The 18,610-nt window shown below is 44.3% G+C and overlaps 2 protein-coding genes across 3 annotated transcripts in view; one reads left to right on the top strand and one right to left on the bottom strand.

Annotated features, from left to right (window-relative positions):
• Positions 1 to 695: 695 nt before the first annotated feature.
• Positions 696 to 8,427, bottom strand: LOC144693151 (suppressor of cytokine signaling 4-like). Its single transcript, XM_078562647.1, has 2 exons — positions 8,298 to 8,427; positions 696 to 2,751 (listed from the first exon to the last, which is right to left on the bottom strand). Exon 2 carries the CDS (start codon positions 2,576 to 2,578, stop codon positions 1,235 to 1,237), a length of 1,344 nt encoding a protein of 447 aa, XP_078418773.1. The 5' UTR covers positions 2,579 to 2,751; positions 8,298 to 8,427; the 3' UTR covers positions 696 to 1,234.
• wdhd1 (WD repeat and HMG-box DNA binding protein 1) overlaps positions 8,428 to 18,610 on the top strand; it is a 76,346-nt gene continuing 66,163 nt past the window's right edge. The window contains exons 1-3 of one of the 2 annotated variants that reach the window (XM_078562645.1): positions 8,428 to 8,502; positions 8,634 to 8,748; positions 12,965 to 13,057. In XM_078562645.1, coding sequence (XP_078418771.1) covers positions 12,981 to 13,057 — 77 coding nt within the window. In that variant the 5' untranslated portion in view covers positions 8,428 to 8,502; positions 8,634 to 8,748; positions 12,965 to 12,980. Of the gene's footprint in view, positions 8,503 to 8,558; positions 8,749 to 12,964; positions 13,058 to 18,610 lie in introns of those variants that run through there. The other variant, XM_078562643.1, reaches the window with a different exon arrangement.

The following is an 18,610-nucleotide window of genomic DNA, read 5'->3' as shown; positions in this document are numbered from 1 at the left end:
CTGGCACTGTTAAAATATCCTGAAGTACCAATCACTTGCTATTTTACTTCACAGTTTGGGTGATCAACTTCTGCTTTATTCTTACTCAAAAGATTGTGGGGATGTCATTTTGTTTTTGACTCATTTGAACATGGAAGACCTTGTACTTTACAAATATGATATATACAGTACAATAGCTCTCACCAACTTTACTTCATCCTTTGCAGTAACATTCATTTTTAATGTATTCTGTAAAATATTGGGAATCTACACATAAATAAAAGGTCCATCTAAGTGACTCATTCTGTTTTCTATGGTATTTATTATCACCTGTTTCCCATATTTATAAATGATGGGATAGAGCTGCATATCCAATTTCTGATGAAGCTTAAAATTACAAAGATATTAATAGATTAAGTGAAAGGGCAAAACTGTGACAAATGGATTTCAATATAGACAAATATGAGATATCCACTTTGGACCTAAAAGGGATAAAACTGTGTACTTTCAGAGTGTTGGATGTGTCTGCATCCAAAAAGTCAATTGTTTTTTCCACAGATGCTGAACTATTGTCTGTTTGCACCATTTTCTGCTTTTGCTTCAGATACATGTCATGTATTACAAAATATATATGAGTAATAGTACACTAAGTAGGATACTTGAATCTTCACCAATATCAAATTTGCAACATTATGCGAAACAAAACTTCAAACAACTTCTGTTCGAGATTTTACTCATGTAAAATGAATTAAAAAAATTACATTGCAACAATCCATGTTACATAATTAAAGCTTCAGATAAGCTAATGAACATCTTTGAAAGAGTACAAAAAAGTGCAAATAAAATTGTGATATACATGTCAAATGTTTTCATGACTTTCTACTAAAAGTACATTTTAGTGAAAATCTTGGCTTCAGGACTGAACTTTCAGTCTTTAATTTCCACCTCAACATGACAAGTGCTTTGTAGGCAAAACATCTAAAGTGTCATAACCTACAGAAGACATGCGCAAATGATTCATCCCATCAGACAAGGTACATTAGTTTAATTGCACTGAATAAGGGGGAGAAAATGAATCCTGAATACCCAAATAAAGTAGAAGATAATGTTTGAAAGTTAGCAGTCTTCAAGCAAAACCTGCAGCATAACAAAATAGAGTGCCAATAAACTTCTGTTTAAGACAAACACTTAAGTTTCTTTATAGTGTAGAAATGTTCCTGGTGGTCTTTAAAAGTCTTTCTTGTAGCTCTTAAATTTACTGATTGCCTTTCAATCCACCATACCATTGTTGTGCGCTGATCTTGAGCACTCTTATTTTTTGTTTGTAATGGTATTCTTTCAAGTAAACTTTTAATGATGGTGGTATAGGAAGAGCATCAATTCCTTCATAAGTTGTGGAGCTGCAAATTACAGCTCTGCAAAGGCGCTGAAGTGAAAATGGAAAAGTCCTGTTTAGTGGAAGTGACAACAGTGGTTCAAAGAACATACACGAGTTTGGGTCCCTGTAATGTTCCAAAAGGCCAGTTACGCTGGGTGCATGAAAAACACAGGGATCATGGGCATCAAAACTAAAGTTATGGTTCCACTGTTCAATTCTAGCATGGAGAGAGCGGCTATAACGTCTGAAACTGACAGAGAAGAGGTAGTCCTCCTGGGCAGAGTCTCTGAGCAAGTATGTACCTTCTGGTTTACCCTCTAACAGAGCCTCAGCTCCATATCTATCCATTACACCCCAGTAACATGGATTATTACTGATCCAAAATAGATCTGGGACTAAGCGGTAGATGTAGCCAAACTCAGTGTGGTATTTGTGAAAGGGTGCTAGCCAACTGCAATTATTCTCAAAATCCTGTTTGGTGCTATTCTGATTTTCAGAATCTGTGAAAAGAGCCATCAGTTCCTCATCAGAGTCTGAATCATTCGAATGAAACGTTGTGCTATTGTCACATGCTAATTCATTCATTCCGTGCTCCACTTCAGAGTTCTGTTTGTGCAAAGCATTAATCTGAGAAATCACTTCAAGTGTACGAATGTGTGTGTCTGGAGGGTCCACCTCTAGTTCAATGCTCATTCTGCACCCTTCTTCTAGTTCATGTTCATCAAATCCCACTTCTGAGCCTTCCCAGATTCCACAGCTTTGAGTCAATGGAATTGCATGCCAATTAATCAAGTGCCATTTTTGAGCCAGCTCAGATCCAATTGGAAATGGGCAATTATCCACCAGCAGATCACGAATGTGGATTTTACTTTTGGAAATTAAAGCAGAGTTTTTATGGTTATGCACCTTAAGAGGGAAACACTGAGCTACTGCATCTTGGATCTTTTGCTTCAGTGATCGACTAGAGAGCTTGCGTGAACATGAATCTTCAAGATCCAGCTCAGGTCCAGGAGAGCTGAGTTTTCTCTCCCTTCGTGAAGCAGTTGACGATATCCCAGCAATAGCCCCCACCCCTCCAACTGAAGGAGTCTCCATTTTGGAAGATCGTGAACGTTTCTTACTACTCCAAGTATAACCATCCCTATGATCAACACTTTTCCCTTGGTTGACCTTAGGTTTTACATCCAAGTTTTCAGATGCTGCTCCTCTTTGTTGTGACATTCTTTTAATTAACTTTGAAACAGTTAGATATTTACATGCATCCAGTTAATTCAGGATCTTTGTAGCACTTTGAACGAATAATGCCAAGTTCACGGTTTTGCTGGTTTTCACTTGAGCTATTTCATCTGACTGCTATACAGACAATTCCACTGTGCTTCTTCAGATGAGAACATCTGCATAAAAAGAAAACAATTAGTGCTTCACTCTTAACTAAGATGTAGAGATATGTTACAAGACTGAATAGGTCAGCCTGATTCAGTGGTAGCAATTACATCTCTAGCCAAAAACGTGCAAATTCAAGCGGCACATCCACGGTTTGAATATTCAAGTCCCTTCACAAACTCACTCCTCCCTATTTCTATAATCTCAAGCCCTAGAACCCTCAAAAAACTTGGCAGACAGGAAAGTGGAGTTGAGACCACAACCAGATCAGCCATGATCGTATCGATTGGCGGAGCAGGCTCGACAGGCTGAATGGCCTACACCTGCTCTTAAGTCCTATGTTCCTCCAATTCTGGCATTGTGCACATTCTTCACTCCCTATGTTGCAAAAATCGGCAGCTGTGCCTTCAGCTGTCTAAGCTCTGAAATTTTCTCACCATACCTCTCTACCTCCAAAACTCTGCTTAAAAAGTTTTTAGTCAACCTTTGGCATCAATTGTTGTCTGATTATACTTGTGTTGTGCCATGAACCATTTTTCTTTGTTAAGATGCTATATAAATACAAGATGCTGTTGTTAAGTACATTATCTAAGCTGATGTTACCACCCATCTTTTACATCCACCAGAGAGGATTCATGACTCATCTGAAAGGTGGCATGCTAAATGGTGCATCCCTCCCTCTATACTGCACTGAAGCATCAGCCTAGATTCTGTACTCAAGCTTCTGAAGTGAGGCTTGAACCCTTGATCTCTGACTAAGAGGCAATAGTGCTACCACTGAACCAAGGCTGATGCAAAATAAATAAATTGAAAGCGGAAAGACATTTTAACAAATATTATTCCAAGAAAACTAAAATAAATGTATCACAGCTTGAACCATATTCATGCTCCATTCAAGGTTAGCATTGATTTAAGCCATGCCTTTGTGAGATGCTGAGCAGAGGCCAGGCATTTGATCTCCTGTGTTGCTATCAAAAACAGGAAAAAAGGACAAGATACTTAAAATAAAGTAGGTAGATCTTAGAATTGTAGAACACTGGAATGAAAATTGGATGGATTCTGTAAAACGGTGCAGTCCACTCCGCCAGATTGCCACCCACATGAAGATGAAAATTTAACCCGGTAATTCATATTTTTCAGAAAAAAAAACACCTGAATAGTGACTTTGAAGATTTGCAGCTTTTATGTATTCAAGGCCTGAACCAGCACCCCTGAAAAGATAAACTGACTAGTCATTTGTGACATCACCACATTGTCAATATCCCATTTCTTAAGCTTAATACACGTGAAGTGCCAAAATGTATTTCTTGGATGTTTCTAGTCAAGTTTAGCTGTGTCATTTACAAGTCAACTCACTTTGGGATAAATTGAGAAAAGATTGCAAGGTTAAAGGGTGAACTGATCAAAGTTTTCAAGATGTTAAGGGAAACAGATAGGGTATATAGAGAGAAACTATTTCTGTTAGTTGAGGAGTATAGGACTGGGGTATAGTCAAAAATTATAATGAAAATAGAGAACACTTCATGGTAGAAGTTTGGAACTCTTTTCTGAAAATGGCAATTGATGTTGGATTGTTACATTTAAAATTGAGATTGATAAGATTCTTGTTAGCCAAAGGTATCCAAGCATATGGGGTCAAGGCAGGTACTTGGAGTCAGTTTGCAGGTCAGCCATGATCTCATTGAATAATGAAACAGGGTTGAGGGAGTAAATGGTCTACCCCTGCTCATATGTTCCTATAAGTCATTATGCAGGTCTCCACACACAAACCTCTTCTTCTACACAATGCATCAAAGTTGAAAGAAATTGATTATTGACTATACAATTCTGCCAATGAAACAGTAAGCTGGTATTATTGGCAACATATTTTGTATAATTATGATTAAACCAATGAGATGCCAATTTAAAAAACATACATTTTAGATAGAAGGTGTAGACCTCCTGTTGTTCTGACCAGCTAAGATATGAGCAGGCTGAGAACTCTGTAGCTGTAACATTCCCATCTGCAGCTTCATCTTATGTCACTGGTGCTCATGCAAATAACCAGAAATGATAAGCTGACTATCATGTCCACCCATTTGACTGTTTAAAATTGGGGGAATATGGCCTTATTTTAAAATAAAGATTGCCATCTGAAAGAACGTCTTCTACTTTAAAAATCAGTTAGGTTATTATGCAAATAAGGAATGCTGTTATCAGTCCTGTAAACCCCACACAATATATTCAACATTGTTCAATCTGTAACTGTCATGTGATTATGTTGATTTATGACTGTAATGGCATAAATGTGGGATGAAAATCCTCAATGAGAAGCTAAATGATACTCAAATTTGCACAGCCTCAGCCAAGGGATGCCCAATTATAGTGTTCAGTACTGGAGGCATACTGTATCAGCTCAAAGAGGATTGATAAGCTGTTGGAAAGCAAAAAAAAATACACTTCATGAACGCATCAAAATTGGCATAAATTCATGAGTTCAACAACCTCAGACTGTGAACTTTGACCTCCATTTTGATTTTTTTTTTAACCAAGTGCCAGTCTGTATCTTGTTTTCACACATAGCTATCCTTTTATTCTGTCATTAACACACCCTGGGGAGGCGATGGCATAGTGGTATTATCGCTGGGCTATCCAGGGTAATGCTCTGGGGACGCGGGTTCGAATCCTGCCACGGCAGATGGTGGAATTTGAATTCAATTAAAAGTCTGATGGTGACCATGAAAGCATTGTCGATTGTTGTAAAGATCCACCTGGTTCACTAATGTCCTTTAGGGATGGAAATCTGCCATCCTTACCTGGCCTACATGTAAATCCAAGGGGACTCAAATGCCTGTCAGAAATAGCCTAGCAAACCACTCAGTTGCATCAAAGTCACAAAAAAGGAATGAAACTGGATGGACCACCTGGCCTAGGCACCGGAAAAGCAGATAGATGGGAATATGACCACGTGAAAGTTTCTCTCCAAGTCAATCGCCATCCTGACTTGGAAATATATCACCATTCCTTCTCACTGTCACTGGGTAAAATCCTGGAACTCCCTTCCTAATAGCACTGCAGATGTACCTACACCACATGGACTTCAGCGGTTCAAGAAGGCAAGGGCAACTAGGGGTGAAGAAAAAAAAATGCTTTACTGTGACCATTGCCTTTTGTTCCATGACATCTTTGTCATTTAATCTCTCCCAATCTCTACTTAACCTTCCTTTTTGTTCTACCTTCCTCACTCCCTTAACAGCATAAAACCCATCACATTTCTACCTCTCTTTAGTTCTAAAGAGTCACAGTGGACTTGAAACGTTAACTATGTTTTCTCTCTCCACAGGTGCTGCCAGACCTGCTGTGTTTTGTCCAGCACTTTATATTTTCAATTCAGCTTTCCACTGTCCCCAATATTTTGCTTTTTTTATTACTGTCATAAAGTCTGTGTCCAATTATATAAATTACTTCAGAAGACAATGGAGGGGGAATGGGGTGGGGGAGGTGAGGGGGACTGGGGAGGGGGAGGAGGGAAGGACTGCATGGGGGCGGGGGGGGGAGGAGGAGGGGGGGATCGGGGGGAGGAGGAGGGGGGGATCGGGGGGAGGAGATGGGGGGGATCGGGGGAGGAGGAGGGGGGGATCGGGGGGGAGGAGGAGGGGGGCATCGGGGGGAGGAGGAGGGGGGGGCATCGGGGGGAGGAGGAGGGGGGGGCATCGGGGGGAGGAGGAGGGGGGGGGATCGGGGGAAGGAGGAGGAGGGGGGGATCGGGGGAAGGAGGAGGAGGGGGGGATCGGGGGAGGAGGAGGGGGGGATCGGGGGGAGGAGGAGGGGGGGATCGGGGGGAGGAGGAGGGGGGGATCGGGGGGAGGAGGAGGTGGGGGATCGGGGGGAGGAGGAGGAGGGGGGGATCGGGGGGAGGAGGAGGGGGGGATCGGGGGGAGGAGGAGGGGGGGATCGGGGGGAGGAGGAGGGGGGGATCGGGGGGAGGAGGAGGGGGGGATCGGGGGGAGGAGGAGGGGGGGATCGGGGGGAGGAGGAGTGGGGGATCGGGGGGAGGAGGAGGGGGGGATCGGGGGGAGGAGGAGGGGGGGATCGGGGGGAGGAGGAGGGGGGGATCGGGGGGAGGAGGAGGGAGGAGGAGGAGGGGGGGATCGGGGGGGAGGAGGAGGGGGGGATCGGGGGGAGGAGGAGGGGGGCATCGGGGGGAGGAGGGGGGCATCGGGGGGAGGATCGGGGGCATCGGGGGGAGATCGGGGGATCGGGGGGGAGGAGGAGGGGGGATCGGGGGGAGGAGGAGGGGGGGGGATCGGGGGGAGGAGGAGGGGGGGGGGATCGGGGGGAGGAGGAGGGGGGGATCGGGGGGGAGGAGGAGGGGGGGATCGGGGGAGGAGGAGGGGGGGATCGGGGGGAGGAGGAGGGGGGATCGGGGGGAGGAGGAGGGGGGGATCGGGGGGAGGAGGAGGGGGGGATCGGGGGAGGAGGAGGGGGGGATCGGGGGGAGGAGGAGGGGGGGATCGGGGGGAGGAGGAGGGGGGATCGGGGGGAGGAGGAGGGGGGGATCGGGGGGAGGAGGAGGGGGGGGATCGGGGGGAGGAGGAGGGGGGGATCGGGGGGAGGAGGAGGGGGGGATCGGGGGGAGGAGGAGGAGGGGGGATCGGGGGGAGGAGGAGGGGGGGATCGGGGGGAGGAGGAGGGGGGGATCGGGGGGAGGAGGAGGGGGGGGATCGGGGGGAGGAGGGGGGGGATCGGGGGGAGGAGGAGGGGGGGGATCGGGGGGAGGAGGAGGGGGGGGATCGGGGGGAGGAGGAGGGGGGGGATCGGGGGGAGGAGGAGGGGGGGCTCGGAGGGGAGGGGACCGGGGTGGGGGGGATGGAGGAGGAGAGGAGAGGGGACCGGGGTGGGGGGGATGGAGGAGGAGAGGAGAGGGGACCGGGGTGGGGGGGATGGAGGAGGAGAGGAGAGGGGACCGAGGGGGAGGGGGGTTTGCGAGGGTGTTGGGGGGGGGTTTGCGAGGGTGTGGGGGGAAGGGGGGGTTTGTGAGGGCGTGGGGGGAAGGGGGGGGTTTGTGAGGGCGTGGGGGGGGAAGGGGGGGTTTGTGAGGGCGTAGGGGGGGTTTGTGAGGGCGTGGGGGGGGAAGGGGGGGTTTGTGAGGGCGTAGGGGGGGTTTGTGAGGGCGTGGGGGGGGAAGGGGGGGTTTGTGAGGGCGTAGGGGGGGTTTGTGAGGGCGTGGGGGGGAAGGGGGGGTTTGAGAGGGCGTGGGGGGAAGGGGGGTTTGTGAGGGCGTGGGGGGAAGGGGGGGTTTGTGAGGGCGTGGGGTGTGGTTTGTGAGGGTGTGGGGGGGTGGTTTGTGAGGGTGTGGGGGGGTGGTTTGTGAGGGTGTGGGGGGGGGTTTGTGAGGGTGTGGGGGGGAAGGGGGGTTTGTGAGGACGAGGGGGTGTTTGTGAGGGTGAGGAGTGGGGTGTTTTGTGAGGGTGAGCGAGAGGCCGGGGATGGGAGATGTGTGGGTTACTCCGCCACCACCCCCCATGCAGCTGACAATTTTGATCATTGATGGACTGATACCTATTTTTACAGTTACCTCTACGCTGTCTACACAAGCCGCCATCACGATGCTCACTGGCGCCGGGGAAGCTGCTTCAGGAAAAACGTCCCGGCCACGAGAGCTCTCCTCGTGACCACACCCCCTCAGTGACGTCAGCCGGAACCACATGACAGCCCGGCTTCCCTGACCCGGACACGACGTCAGGACAATAGACCCTCCGATGTTAAGGATTAACCTTATAGTAAAAGAAAACTCTTTATATTAGCAGAAATTTGTAAAAAAAAAATAAACGAAACTCCAGTTTAATAATCGGCATTATTTCTATTTTATATTTGCTTTTTTTTATCTGGCGTTGTCAGTGACGTGTCGGAGGAGGCGGTTGGCGGGAAACGTGAAGTTGCTGCGGAATTTGTCGGCGGCTGGAGCCCGAGAGAGTCCGGGAGCAGGGAGACTGATCCCCTTTGCCCCACCCTAGCTGATGCCCACCGTGAGTCTGCAGGCTCTGCATTCGGTTCAGGCTCTTGTTGCCTTTTTCTTCCTGATTAACGTACTGGCCATTCGGGCTCCTCAAACAATCCACCATTCGCTGACAATGTATTGATTTGCTTTGTATTTTTCAAAAATGAGTTTCACTTTGGTTGACGGGGGTTTGCAATCGTCCTTGTTGTGTATGGCACTGAGTAAGACTAACACTGTGCTCAACTACAAGCAGTCATTGTTGAATTAAGTTTATTTACACCTTCCCCACAGTGAGGACAACATTTCAAAATGCTCAGAACTTGCAATTACATTCTGTAGCCACGTTAAAAGAAACTTATGTATTAAAATGTTACAAGTGGAGACGGCGGTTTAGTTGTATTGTCATTGGACTACTAATCCAGTTAATAAACCATGACAACTATCATTGTTGTAAAAACCCACCTGGTTCACTAATGTGCTGTAGGGAAGGAAATCTGCCTTTTTTGCTTGGTTTGGCCTAAATGTGACTCCAAACCTATAGCAATGTGGTTAAGTCTTAAATGCCCTCTGAAATTGCCTAGCACGCCACTCAGTGCGACAAATGCTGGCCTTACTAGCAATGCCCACAGCCCATGAAAGAATAAAAAGAATACATAATTTCCCAGAATACAATATGACTGAGCCCATTTCATCAATACCTGAAAATTCAACAGGTTGGTTTTACTGTAATTACAACCCAAATGTAGATATGCCCAAAATTACCAGAGTCACTTACATATAATTTTTAAAATTCTTAACACCAGTATGTGCCTAACAAAAGTACCATCATTTGACAAGAAATAATTAAAAGAATAATTTATCTCTTCTTCCTTCCTACATAGGTTAATTGGAACTATCTGGCTTCTTTCTGTTTCTGCCTCGGTATCTCTTTCCATTTTCATTACCTCGTTTCTACTCTCTCAACACCTCTGACTGTGCCGGAACTTTGATTTTGATTAATACCTCTGCTTAATGGTTGGGACTGTGACATTGATTGATTTGTCTTAATCAAAGACCCTGACTCACTTAGCTGTACCGGTGGATTCTGAGATACCGGCAAACTTTCAGATTTTTTGTGACTTTCACTTTCTTTCACTTGGGTCTGTGAGGAAGAATGTGGACTATAGGAGGTTTCTCATGCTCTCCCATTGTCAGTTTTTTGCTTTCAAGCAAATGAACTATATGACTGATGGAATTGCTCTTCAATTTTCATTAGATATATGAATGCACCTAGTCTCTTTACAACAATTCCAATCACATACTTCTTATCACCATGGCGGCTTTTCACCATAACCTTCCGACCACCACTGAACTCTCTTAAGTTTCATGCCTGGTGTATCGTGACTCATCTTTGTCTTGCTGTTCTCTTACTTTGTTATTGATGCCAGGCTTAAGTAAACCAAACTTTGCCCTAAAGAGTGTGTTTAAATGCTAACTCGTAAGGTGATCAACCTGTTGCAGATTGTGGAGTTATTCTGTAAGAGAGCAGAAAATTGTCTAGCCTGTATCTAAGAGAAATGATTGCCCAGCTTGCCATCTAGCAAATTCTTCTGCAAAAACCTCGTCACTATGTGTGCACTTCTTTCTGCAGCACCATTCGATTCTGGGTGATTTAGTGGTATTAGTGTTTGACTCCATTCTTATTTAGGAAATTTCAAACTCTACTGACTGTGGACCATTATCTGATACCAACACCTCTGGCAACCCTTAAATTTCAAACCAATTTGAAAAGCTCAATAGTTTTTGGCACTTGTTGAATCTATGCCCAATACCACATTTACCCACTTCCTGAAGTAAAAGGTTTTATATCGCAAGTGTTATGAGTTAAAGGAGAAATTGTTCAATCAAGAACAAGTTCAGCCAGGTGGAGGGGGGTTGTGGTCGATTGAAACTGGTTGGGCCTCCATTCAAGGAAAAAGTGGAGTTGTTGCAAAGGGAATTGAATACACGAGTAGGAAGGTTATGCTTCACTTATACAGGGCATGGGTGAGACCACATCAGGAGTACTGTGTACAGTATTGATCTCCTTATTCAAGGAAAGATGTAAATGCATTGGAAGCAGTTCAGAAAAGGTTTACCAGACTAATACCTGGAATGGATGGGTTGTCTTCTGAGGAAAGGCTGGACAGACTAGGCTTGTATCTGCTGGAGTTTAGAAGAGTAAGAGGCAACTTGATTGAAGCATATAAGAGCCTGAGGGGATTTGACAGGGTGGACGTGGAAAGGATGTTTCCTCTTGTGGAAGAATCTAGAACTAGGGGCCACTATTTAAAAATAAGGGGTCGCCCATTTAAGACAGATGAGGAAAAATGTTTTCCCTAAGGGTTGTGAGACTTTGGAATTCTCTTCCTGAAAAGGTGGTAGATGCAAAGTCTTTGAATATCTTTAAGGCAGAAGTAGAGAGATTCTTGATAACCAAGGAGGTGAAAGGTTATTGGGGATAGGCAAGAATGTGAAGTTGAGGATGAAATTAAATCAGCCATGATCTTATTGAATGGTGGACCAGGCTCGAGTGGCCTACTCCTCCTAATTCATATGTCCCTATATCTGTTTGTATTCCTCAGACCATCCTGAGATGGAACTAAATGACAAAAGGTAGGCAAAAGGAGATGGTAATGGGGAGAACCAAGGAACAAGAGATGAATATAAAGGAGAAGTAAATGGAAATAGCAGCAGCATTATCAACAGATACCGTCCAAAACAAATGAGGCAAAGTTTATGATCGAAGATTGTTGAATTCCGTGCTAAGTCCACAAGGCTGTAAAATGCTTTGCTGAAAGATGAGGTGCTATTCTTCCAGCTTATTGTGAGCTTCATTGGAACAGTGGTTGAAGAGAGAGAGAGATTGGAGTGGGGCAGAGAATTAAAATGACAGGCAAACAGAAGCTTGGGGTTATGCTGACTGAACGGTGGTGTTCCGCAAGGTCACCTAATCTGCATTTGATTTCTCAAGTCAAGAGGAGACTGCATCCTGAGCAGCGAATATAATATACTAAATTGAAAGGAGCACGAGTGAATTTCCATCTAGGGCCTGAGATAATGGGAGGGAAGAGGTAAATGGACAGGTGATGCGATTCCTGCACTTGCATGGAAAGGTGCTGTGGGAAGGGGACGTGTTGTTGATGATGCATGAGGCTTGGGCCAGGCTGTCGTGGGGGAAACGATCCCAGTGGGATGTTGAAAGGAGAGGGGAAGATGTATTTGGTGGCATCATGTTGGTGGCAGAAATGCGGAGGATGATCTGTTGCATGTGGAGGCTCATGGGATGGAAGGTGAGGACAAGGAAGCCCTATCGTTCTGTGAAGGAAGAGAAGTGAGGGCCCACTCAACCATGATTGGAGGGGCGGGGGGGGGGGGTCCTTAGTTGAGGGAAGAAACATATCAAGAGTGTGTTATGATCAATGCAGTTCCCAGAGGGAATCTTTAAACAACTGTCATAACCTATAGTTTTAAGTGGTATGTTTGAGATGCAACTCTAAATTCAGGAATCAGGCCACTAGTTCTCGAGAGGTTTTATATTAAACTAAATTAATCATTTTATTAAGTTATAACACATTAAACACAGATACATGGCTACAAAGTACTACTATCATTTAACAAGTTCCCAAACTAATCTCCATTAAGGCAACAACAATCCGTAGACTTAACCAAACACCAGGCAAAGCATTTTCACCGTAGGAATTCAAAATGAGGTTCTTTTCACTTTGGTTCCTGTGGAGACAGTTGGAGGCTTACAGCTGCTTTTGATCTCACATTGCTTCTGCTCTGCACACAACACTGCTGAAGTTATACCTAGCACTGATCATTGAATGTAAATTCTCATTGTATCACCAGCCTCTTTGAACTCCACCTTTTAACAATAAAACCCCTTTCATAGTACCAATTTTATTAGTAATATAAACATATTGGTATCTGCTAGCTAGGTGGTAGTTTTCACCCCACTTCTTGAATGCTGTACTCAAAAAATGCAAATACACGCTATCTCTCTTACATTTAAAACTTGTACACATCAAAGCACCCAGACTAGCTGGCTTTAATCCAATTAAGACACATACCCACAGACTAAACCTCTATTTTAAAAGAAAAATATTTTCCAATAATATATACATTAATAGCTTCATGACAAGTGCTGGTATGGAAGGTGGCATAACCTACAAACCTTTCTGTACTTTTACGTTCTTTGAATATTATTTTTCTTTTATTAGGACAAAGCAAACTAAGATGCCAGCTGAGAGAAAGCCAATGCGCTATGCTCATCCGGATGGATACACAGGTGTCTGTTTTGATGAAAGTGGAAGGTAAGGTACCTTGTTGTAGCCTGGCCTGGCTGAGCTCAACTTTTTTGTTCTTTTTCAAAAAGTTCATATCTATAAGCACCGACTGTCTCCTCTTCATGTACCTTTTATATCATTGCTGACTCGGTGAGCACATGACCTCATTTGAGGCCTTTTCTCAATCCTGCTGGTTGAGAGAGTAATTTGAAAATTCTTCACTTCCTATCTTCTCCCAAGGATCTCAATAGAAAACAATAACATGAGACATAGGAGCATGAGTAAGCCATTATGCCCCTGGAGCCTGCTGCACCATTCATTAAGATTCTGGCTAAACTTCTGTATCAATTCCACTTTCTTGCCTTATTCCGTTCTCTTGGTGCCCAAAAATATGTTGATTTCTGACTTGATTGTACACTGACCGAGCATCCACAGATCTCTCGGGTAGAGAATTCCAAAGGTTCACACCCTTTTGAGTGAAGAAATTTCCCCTCATCTCAGTTCTAAAAGACTGACCCTTATCCTGAGAGTATGACTCTCCAACCAGGGGAACAAACTCTCAACAACTACCCTTTCAAGTTCTGAGAGCATTTTATATGCTTCAATGAGATTGCCTTTCATTCTTGTAAACTCCAGCGAATATAGTTCAAATCTACTTAACCTCTCATAGGACAGCTCTCACATTTCAGGAATCAGTCTAGTGAACTTGTGTTGTTTCCCCTTTCCAAGGCATGTATATCTTTCATTAAGGTAAGGAGACCAAAAGTGTACACAATACTCCAGATGTGGACTCGCCAAAGCTTTGTCTCATTGCAACAAGACCTCCTTACTCTTATACTGTGATTCCCTTGCAATAAAAGCTAACATACCATTTGTCTTTCTAAATGCTTGCTAAACCTGCATATGATTCATGTATAAATATTCCCAAATCCCTCTGCATGCTCAATTTATTAGTCTCACTTTTTAAAAGAAAAACTATTTCGCTTTTCCATTCTTCTTATCAAAATGGACAATTTCACCCTTACATGATCCTCTACATGTTCTTGCTCAATCACTTAACCAGTTTATATCCATCTCTTGCCTTTGTGTCCTCCTCGCAGCTTATTTTTGTTGTCTGGCGTACTGACCTCTACCTTGCAGAGGCTGAGCGTCAATTCTCAGACACTTCTTCCTACCTCCCCCGGACCATGACACCACCACCGAAAATCAAGCCATTGTTTCCAGGACTGTCACTGACCTCATCTCCTCTGGAGATCTTCTTTCCACAGCTTCCAACCCCATAGTCTCCTAGCCCCAGACAAGCCCGCTTCTACCTGCTTCCCAAAATCCACAAATAGGACTGTCCTGGTAGATTGATCGTGTCAGCCTGTTCCTGCCCCACGGAATTCATTTTATTCCTATCATGACTCCATTCTCTCTGCTTATCTAGTCTCTTCCCAATTACATCCGCGATTCCTCTGATGCCCTACATCATATCAACAATTTTCAGTTCCCTGGCCCTAACCGCCGCCTCTTTACCTTGCACGTCCAATCCCTCTACACCTCCATTCCCCATCAGGATGGTCTGAGGGCTCTCCGCTTCTTCCTTGAACAGAGGCCTGAACAATCCCCATCCACCACCACTCGTCTCCACCTGCCTGAACTTGTTCTCTCTCTGAACAATTTCTCCTTTGCCTCACATCCTGCAAGTAAAACATGTGGCTATGGGTACCTGCATTGGCCCCAGTTATGCTTGTCTCTTTATGGAGTATGTGGAACATTCTTTATTCCAGTCTGACTTAGGGTCCCTCCCACAACTCTTTTTCGGTACACCGATGACTGTGCCGCTTCATGCTCCCATCTGGACCTGGAAAAATTTATCAATTTTGCTTCCAATTTCCACACCTCTCTCACCTTCACATGGTCCGTCTCTGACACTTCCCTTCCTTGACTTCTCTGTCTCCATTTCTGGTGATAAACTGTCCACCAATATTCATTACAAGCCCACCAACATCCACAGCTACCTCGACTACAGCTCCTCTCATCCTGCTTCCTGTAAGGACTGCATCCTATTCTCTCAGTTCCTTCGCCTCTGTCGCATTTATTCTGATGATGCCACCTTCCAAAATGGTGCTTCTGACATGTCTTCCTTCTTCCTTAATTGAGGTCGTCCCCCCCACTGTGGTTGACAAGGCCCTCAACCGTGTCCGACCCATCTCCCGAGCCTCTGCCCTCACACCTTCCCCTCCCTCCCATGACTGTGATAGGGTCCCCCTTGACCTCACTCTACACCCCACCAGCCTCTGCATTCAAAGGATAATCCTCCACCAACTTCAAAATGATGCCACCACCAAATGCAACTCTGCCGTCAGCATTCCGTAGGGACTGTTCCCTCTGGAGCACCCTTGTCCACTCCTCCATCACCCCCAATACCTTATTCCCTTCCCACTGCACCTTCCCATGCAATTGCAGAAGGTGCAACACCTGCCCCTTTACCTCCTCCCTCCTCACCGTCCAAGGGCCCAAACATCCCTTTCAGGTGAAGCAGCGCTTCATTTGCAACTCCTTCAATTTGGTCTACTGCATTCGCTGCTCTGAATGCAACCTCCTCTACACTGAGGAGACCAAATGCAGACTGGGTGGCCGCTTTGCGGAACACCTTCAGTCTGTCCGGAAGCATGACCCAGACCTCCATGTCACTTGCCATTTCAACACCCCATCCTGCTCTCGTGCTCATATGTCCGTCCTCGGCCTGCTGCAATGTTCCAGTGAAGCCTAACACAATCTGGAGAAACAGCACCTCATCTTCCAATTAGGCACCCCACCTCAAAAAGAGCCATCTGTCACTTGTTCTATGTTGTTCTTTCACAGAGTGCCAACCCTTGTTCTGCTATTCACACATTTCTGCTTTCTTATCTTTATGCCACTTTCAGCACTTTCTTCAGCCCTTACCGCTACAATTAACACTCCCTTTGTTTTGTGTCCATGACACCTTTGTCAATCTCTCTTTAGCCCCCACCTATCGTTGCCCTCTCCTGCTTTACCTCTTAAACCTACTTCTCTTTAGCTCTGAAGAAGAGTCGTACGGACTCAAAATGCTCACAATGTTTCTCTTTCCACAGATGCTGTCAGACCTGCTGAGTTTTTCCATCATTTTCTGTTTTTATTTCAGATTTCCAGCATCCGCAGTATTTGCTTCTAGCATACTTTCCCACCTAGTTTATATCATCAACAAACTTGAATACGTTACATTCAAACCCCTCATCTAAGTCATTGGTATAGATTGTAAATGGCTGAAGTCCAAGCACCGATTTTTGTGATATTCCACCAGTTACACCCTGCTGTTGAGGAAATGTTTCATTTTCTGTCCGTTAACTAATGCTCAATCTATACTAACATTTTATCCCCAATCCCATGAGCCCTAATGTCGTTTAACAACCTTTTGTGGTATTTTATCAAATGCCTTCTGAAAATCCAAAAATACTAAATCTAATTTATTTATCCTGCTATTTACATTGTCAAAAAGCTGAAAAGGTTTGCTAAATATGATTTGTGTTTCCTAAAACCATGTTGACTTTGCTGATCTTTAAGACCCTCCCAATCCCTTAGCTCACTGCTCCTTTCCGAAACATTGTAAGCCTTGTCTTTTAATCTCGTAGTATTTTTAATTTCTCTAGTTAGCCCTGGCTGTACCGCTTTCTCAGTAGAGATTTTATTCTTCAAAGAAATGTATATCTGTTGAGAATTATGAATTATTTCTTTAAATGTTTATTATTACTTATCTACCATCATATCTTTTAATCTCATTTCTCAATTGACCTCAGCCAAGTTGCCCCTTGTATCTCTAATTGGCTTTGTTTAAACAAGACTTGGTTTTGGATTAATACCATTATGTTCCACCCTAACTGATTATATATCCTGGTTTTCTGGGCTAAGATTTTTTTTCACTATTGTCTTTAACTCATCCTTTATTATTAGGGCCACCCAACCTCCTTCTCCATTTGCCTGTCTTTTCTAAAAGTCAAGAGCCTTGGAATATTTAGTTCCCACCTTCGTCACCCTGGAACCACGTCTCAGTAATGGCTAACAGATCAAACGCACTTATCTCTACTCGTGCCATTCATTCATCTGTTCGATGTACTAAGTCTTGTTAGTGAAAATAGCACACTTCTTGACCCAATTTAAATCCCAATATTTGACTTTTGAAATTCACAAGGTAGGTGTGGTTCCATTTCTTGTTTAAGCTGGTAGGTACAGATCTTTACAGTAATGGATTGCTTCATTCAAGGGAGGGAAATCTGGAAGTCTTTACAATTTTTAAGTGCATAAGAACTGTTGAGTAATCAAAAGTGGCACAATAGCTGGAGGCTAGTGCAAAAATAGATATATGGGATGACAGAAAAGAAAAATCTGATTGCCTTATAGTTGATATGATAACAAGTGCCATTGACTTAATGGTTTGGATTTGTTTTGTCATAAGAGCTTGTTCAACTGCAGCAACCTAGGCAAAATAGGTGTCAGTTGAAAGTAAACACGTAAGTGCCACATTAAGTTCAAATATTTCCTTCAGCACTAGCTCTGAAATTTGAAATCAGCCCAGATAGACTGGTTGAAAGTCTGCTCTTCTGATTATAAGGTGTGATGACCTTTGACCCAGAAGCAGTCCAGTAAGGAAAATTTGTAATTTCTTTAAAATGTCTGCAGAATCTGTAATTGGTTTTAAGAATGCTTGAAAAGGACTTTTAAGGGTTTGCAGCAATTGTAATTTTCTTGAATAATAAGAAATATTGGTCAACATGACCCTGTAATCCTTGACCTAGAAGCAGCACCAGTAGGAAAGCAGTTAACATATGAAAGCCGTGGCCAGACACAAAGAGCTGCAGCAGAGCAGAGAACAGAGAAGACATGTCTACAAGATGTCAGTTGAACAACTTTACTGCTACTGCTTTGGTTTTGTGAGAGCCGACCAGACAGTTCAATGGGGCTTATTAAAGGAATTGGATAAATGAGTCCCTGGGGAATCTGTGCCATCAAGACTGCTGCGAACCTAACAAAGGAGGTTCTGCAGGAGTGTGCCATTTGGGGGATGACCTTCCCTGGGATGGTTGGATGGAATATGGCTGGTGATGAGCACAACTGGAGGGCCGAATAATTTATTGGGAAAGTGAGAGATCTGACATACCAGAGGCAGAGTTGGAGAACTTTGGAATTGCACGTGATGCCTCATGTTTTTGGGGAGTGATGCAGGTGCTGTTGGTTGTGTAAGACATATCTTTGTTGTATTGACTATTTAAAGTGAAACTTACCTATTTATTTAAAGTATCGTTTGTCTGTAAATTCACATTTAATTGACATTGATTCTGATTTGTGTTAAAAGTATAAGTTACAAGAAATGAAATCCTGTTGTAATTCCTTCATTTGGGGGTCATTCAGTAAATATTGGTTATTTTGGTTTATGGTTGCACCACAGGGATTGTAACAAAATGTGCTACATTAAATGAATTTGCCCTAGATCTAGTCCTTGGGATTACATATGCTATATGTCTACATACAGCAATGAGATGAATGCCTGTCATTTTTGTCTCTCTGGTGATGTCAACC

This window comes from Cetorhinus maximus, chromosome 18 (assembly GCF_964194155.1).
Source record: "Cetorhinus maximus chromosome 18, sCetMax3.hap1.1, whole genome shotgun sequence".
NCBI classification, from domain to species: Eukaryota; Metazoa; Chordata; class Chondrichthyes; order Lamniformes; family Cetorhinidae; genus Cetorhinus; species Cetorhinus maximus.
The sequence above is the reverse complement of the archived record's forward strand: the minus strand, read 5'-3'. Positions and strand labels throughout refer to the sequence as shown.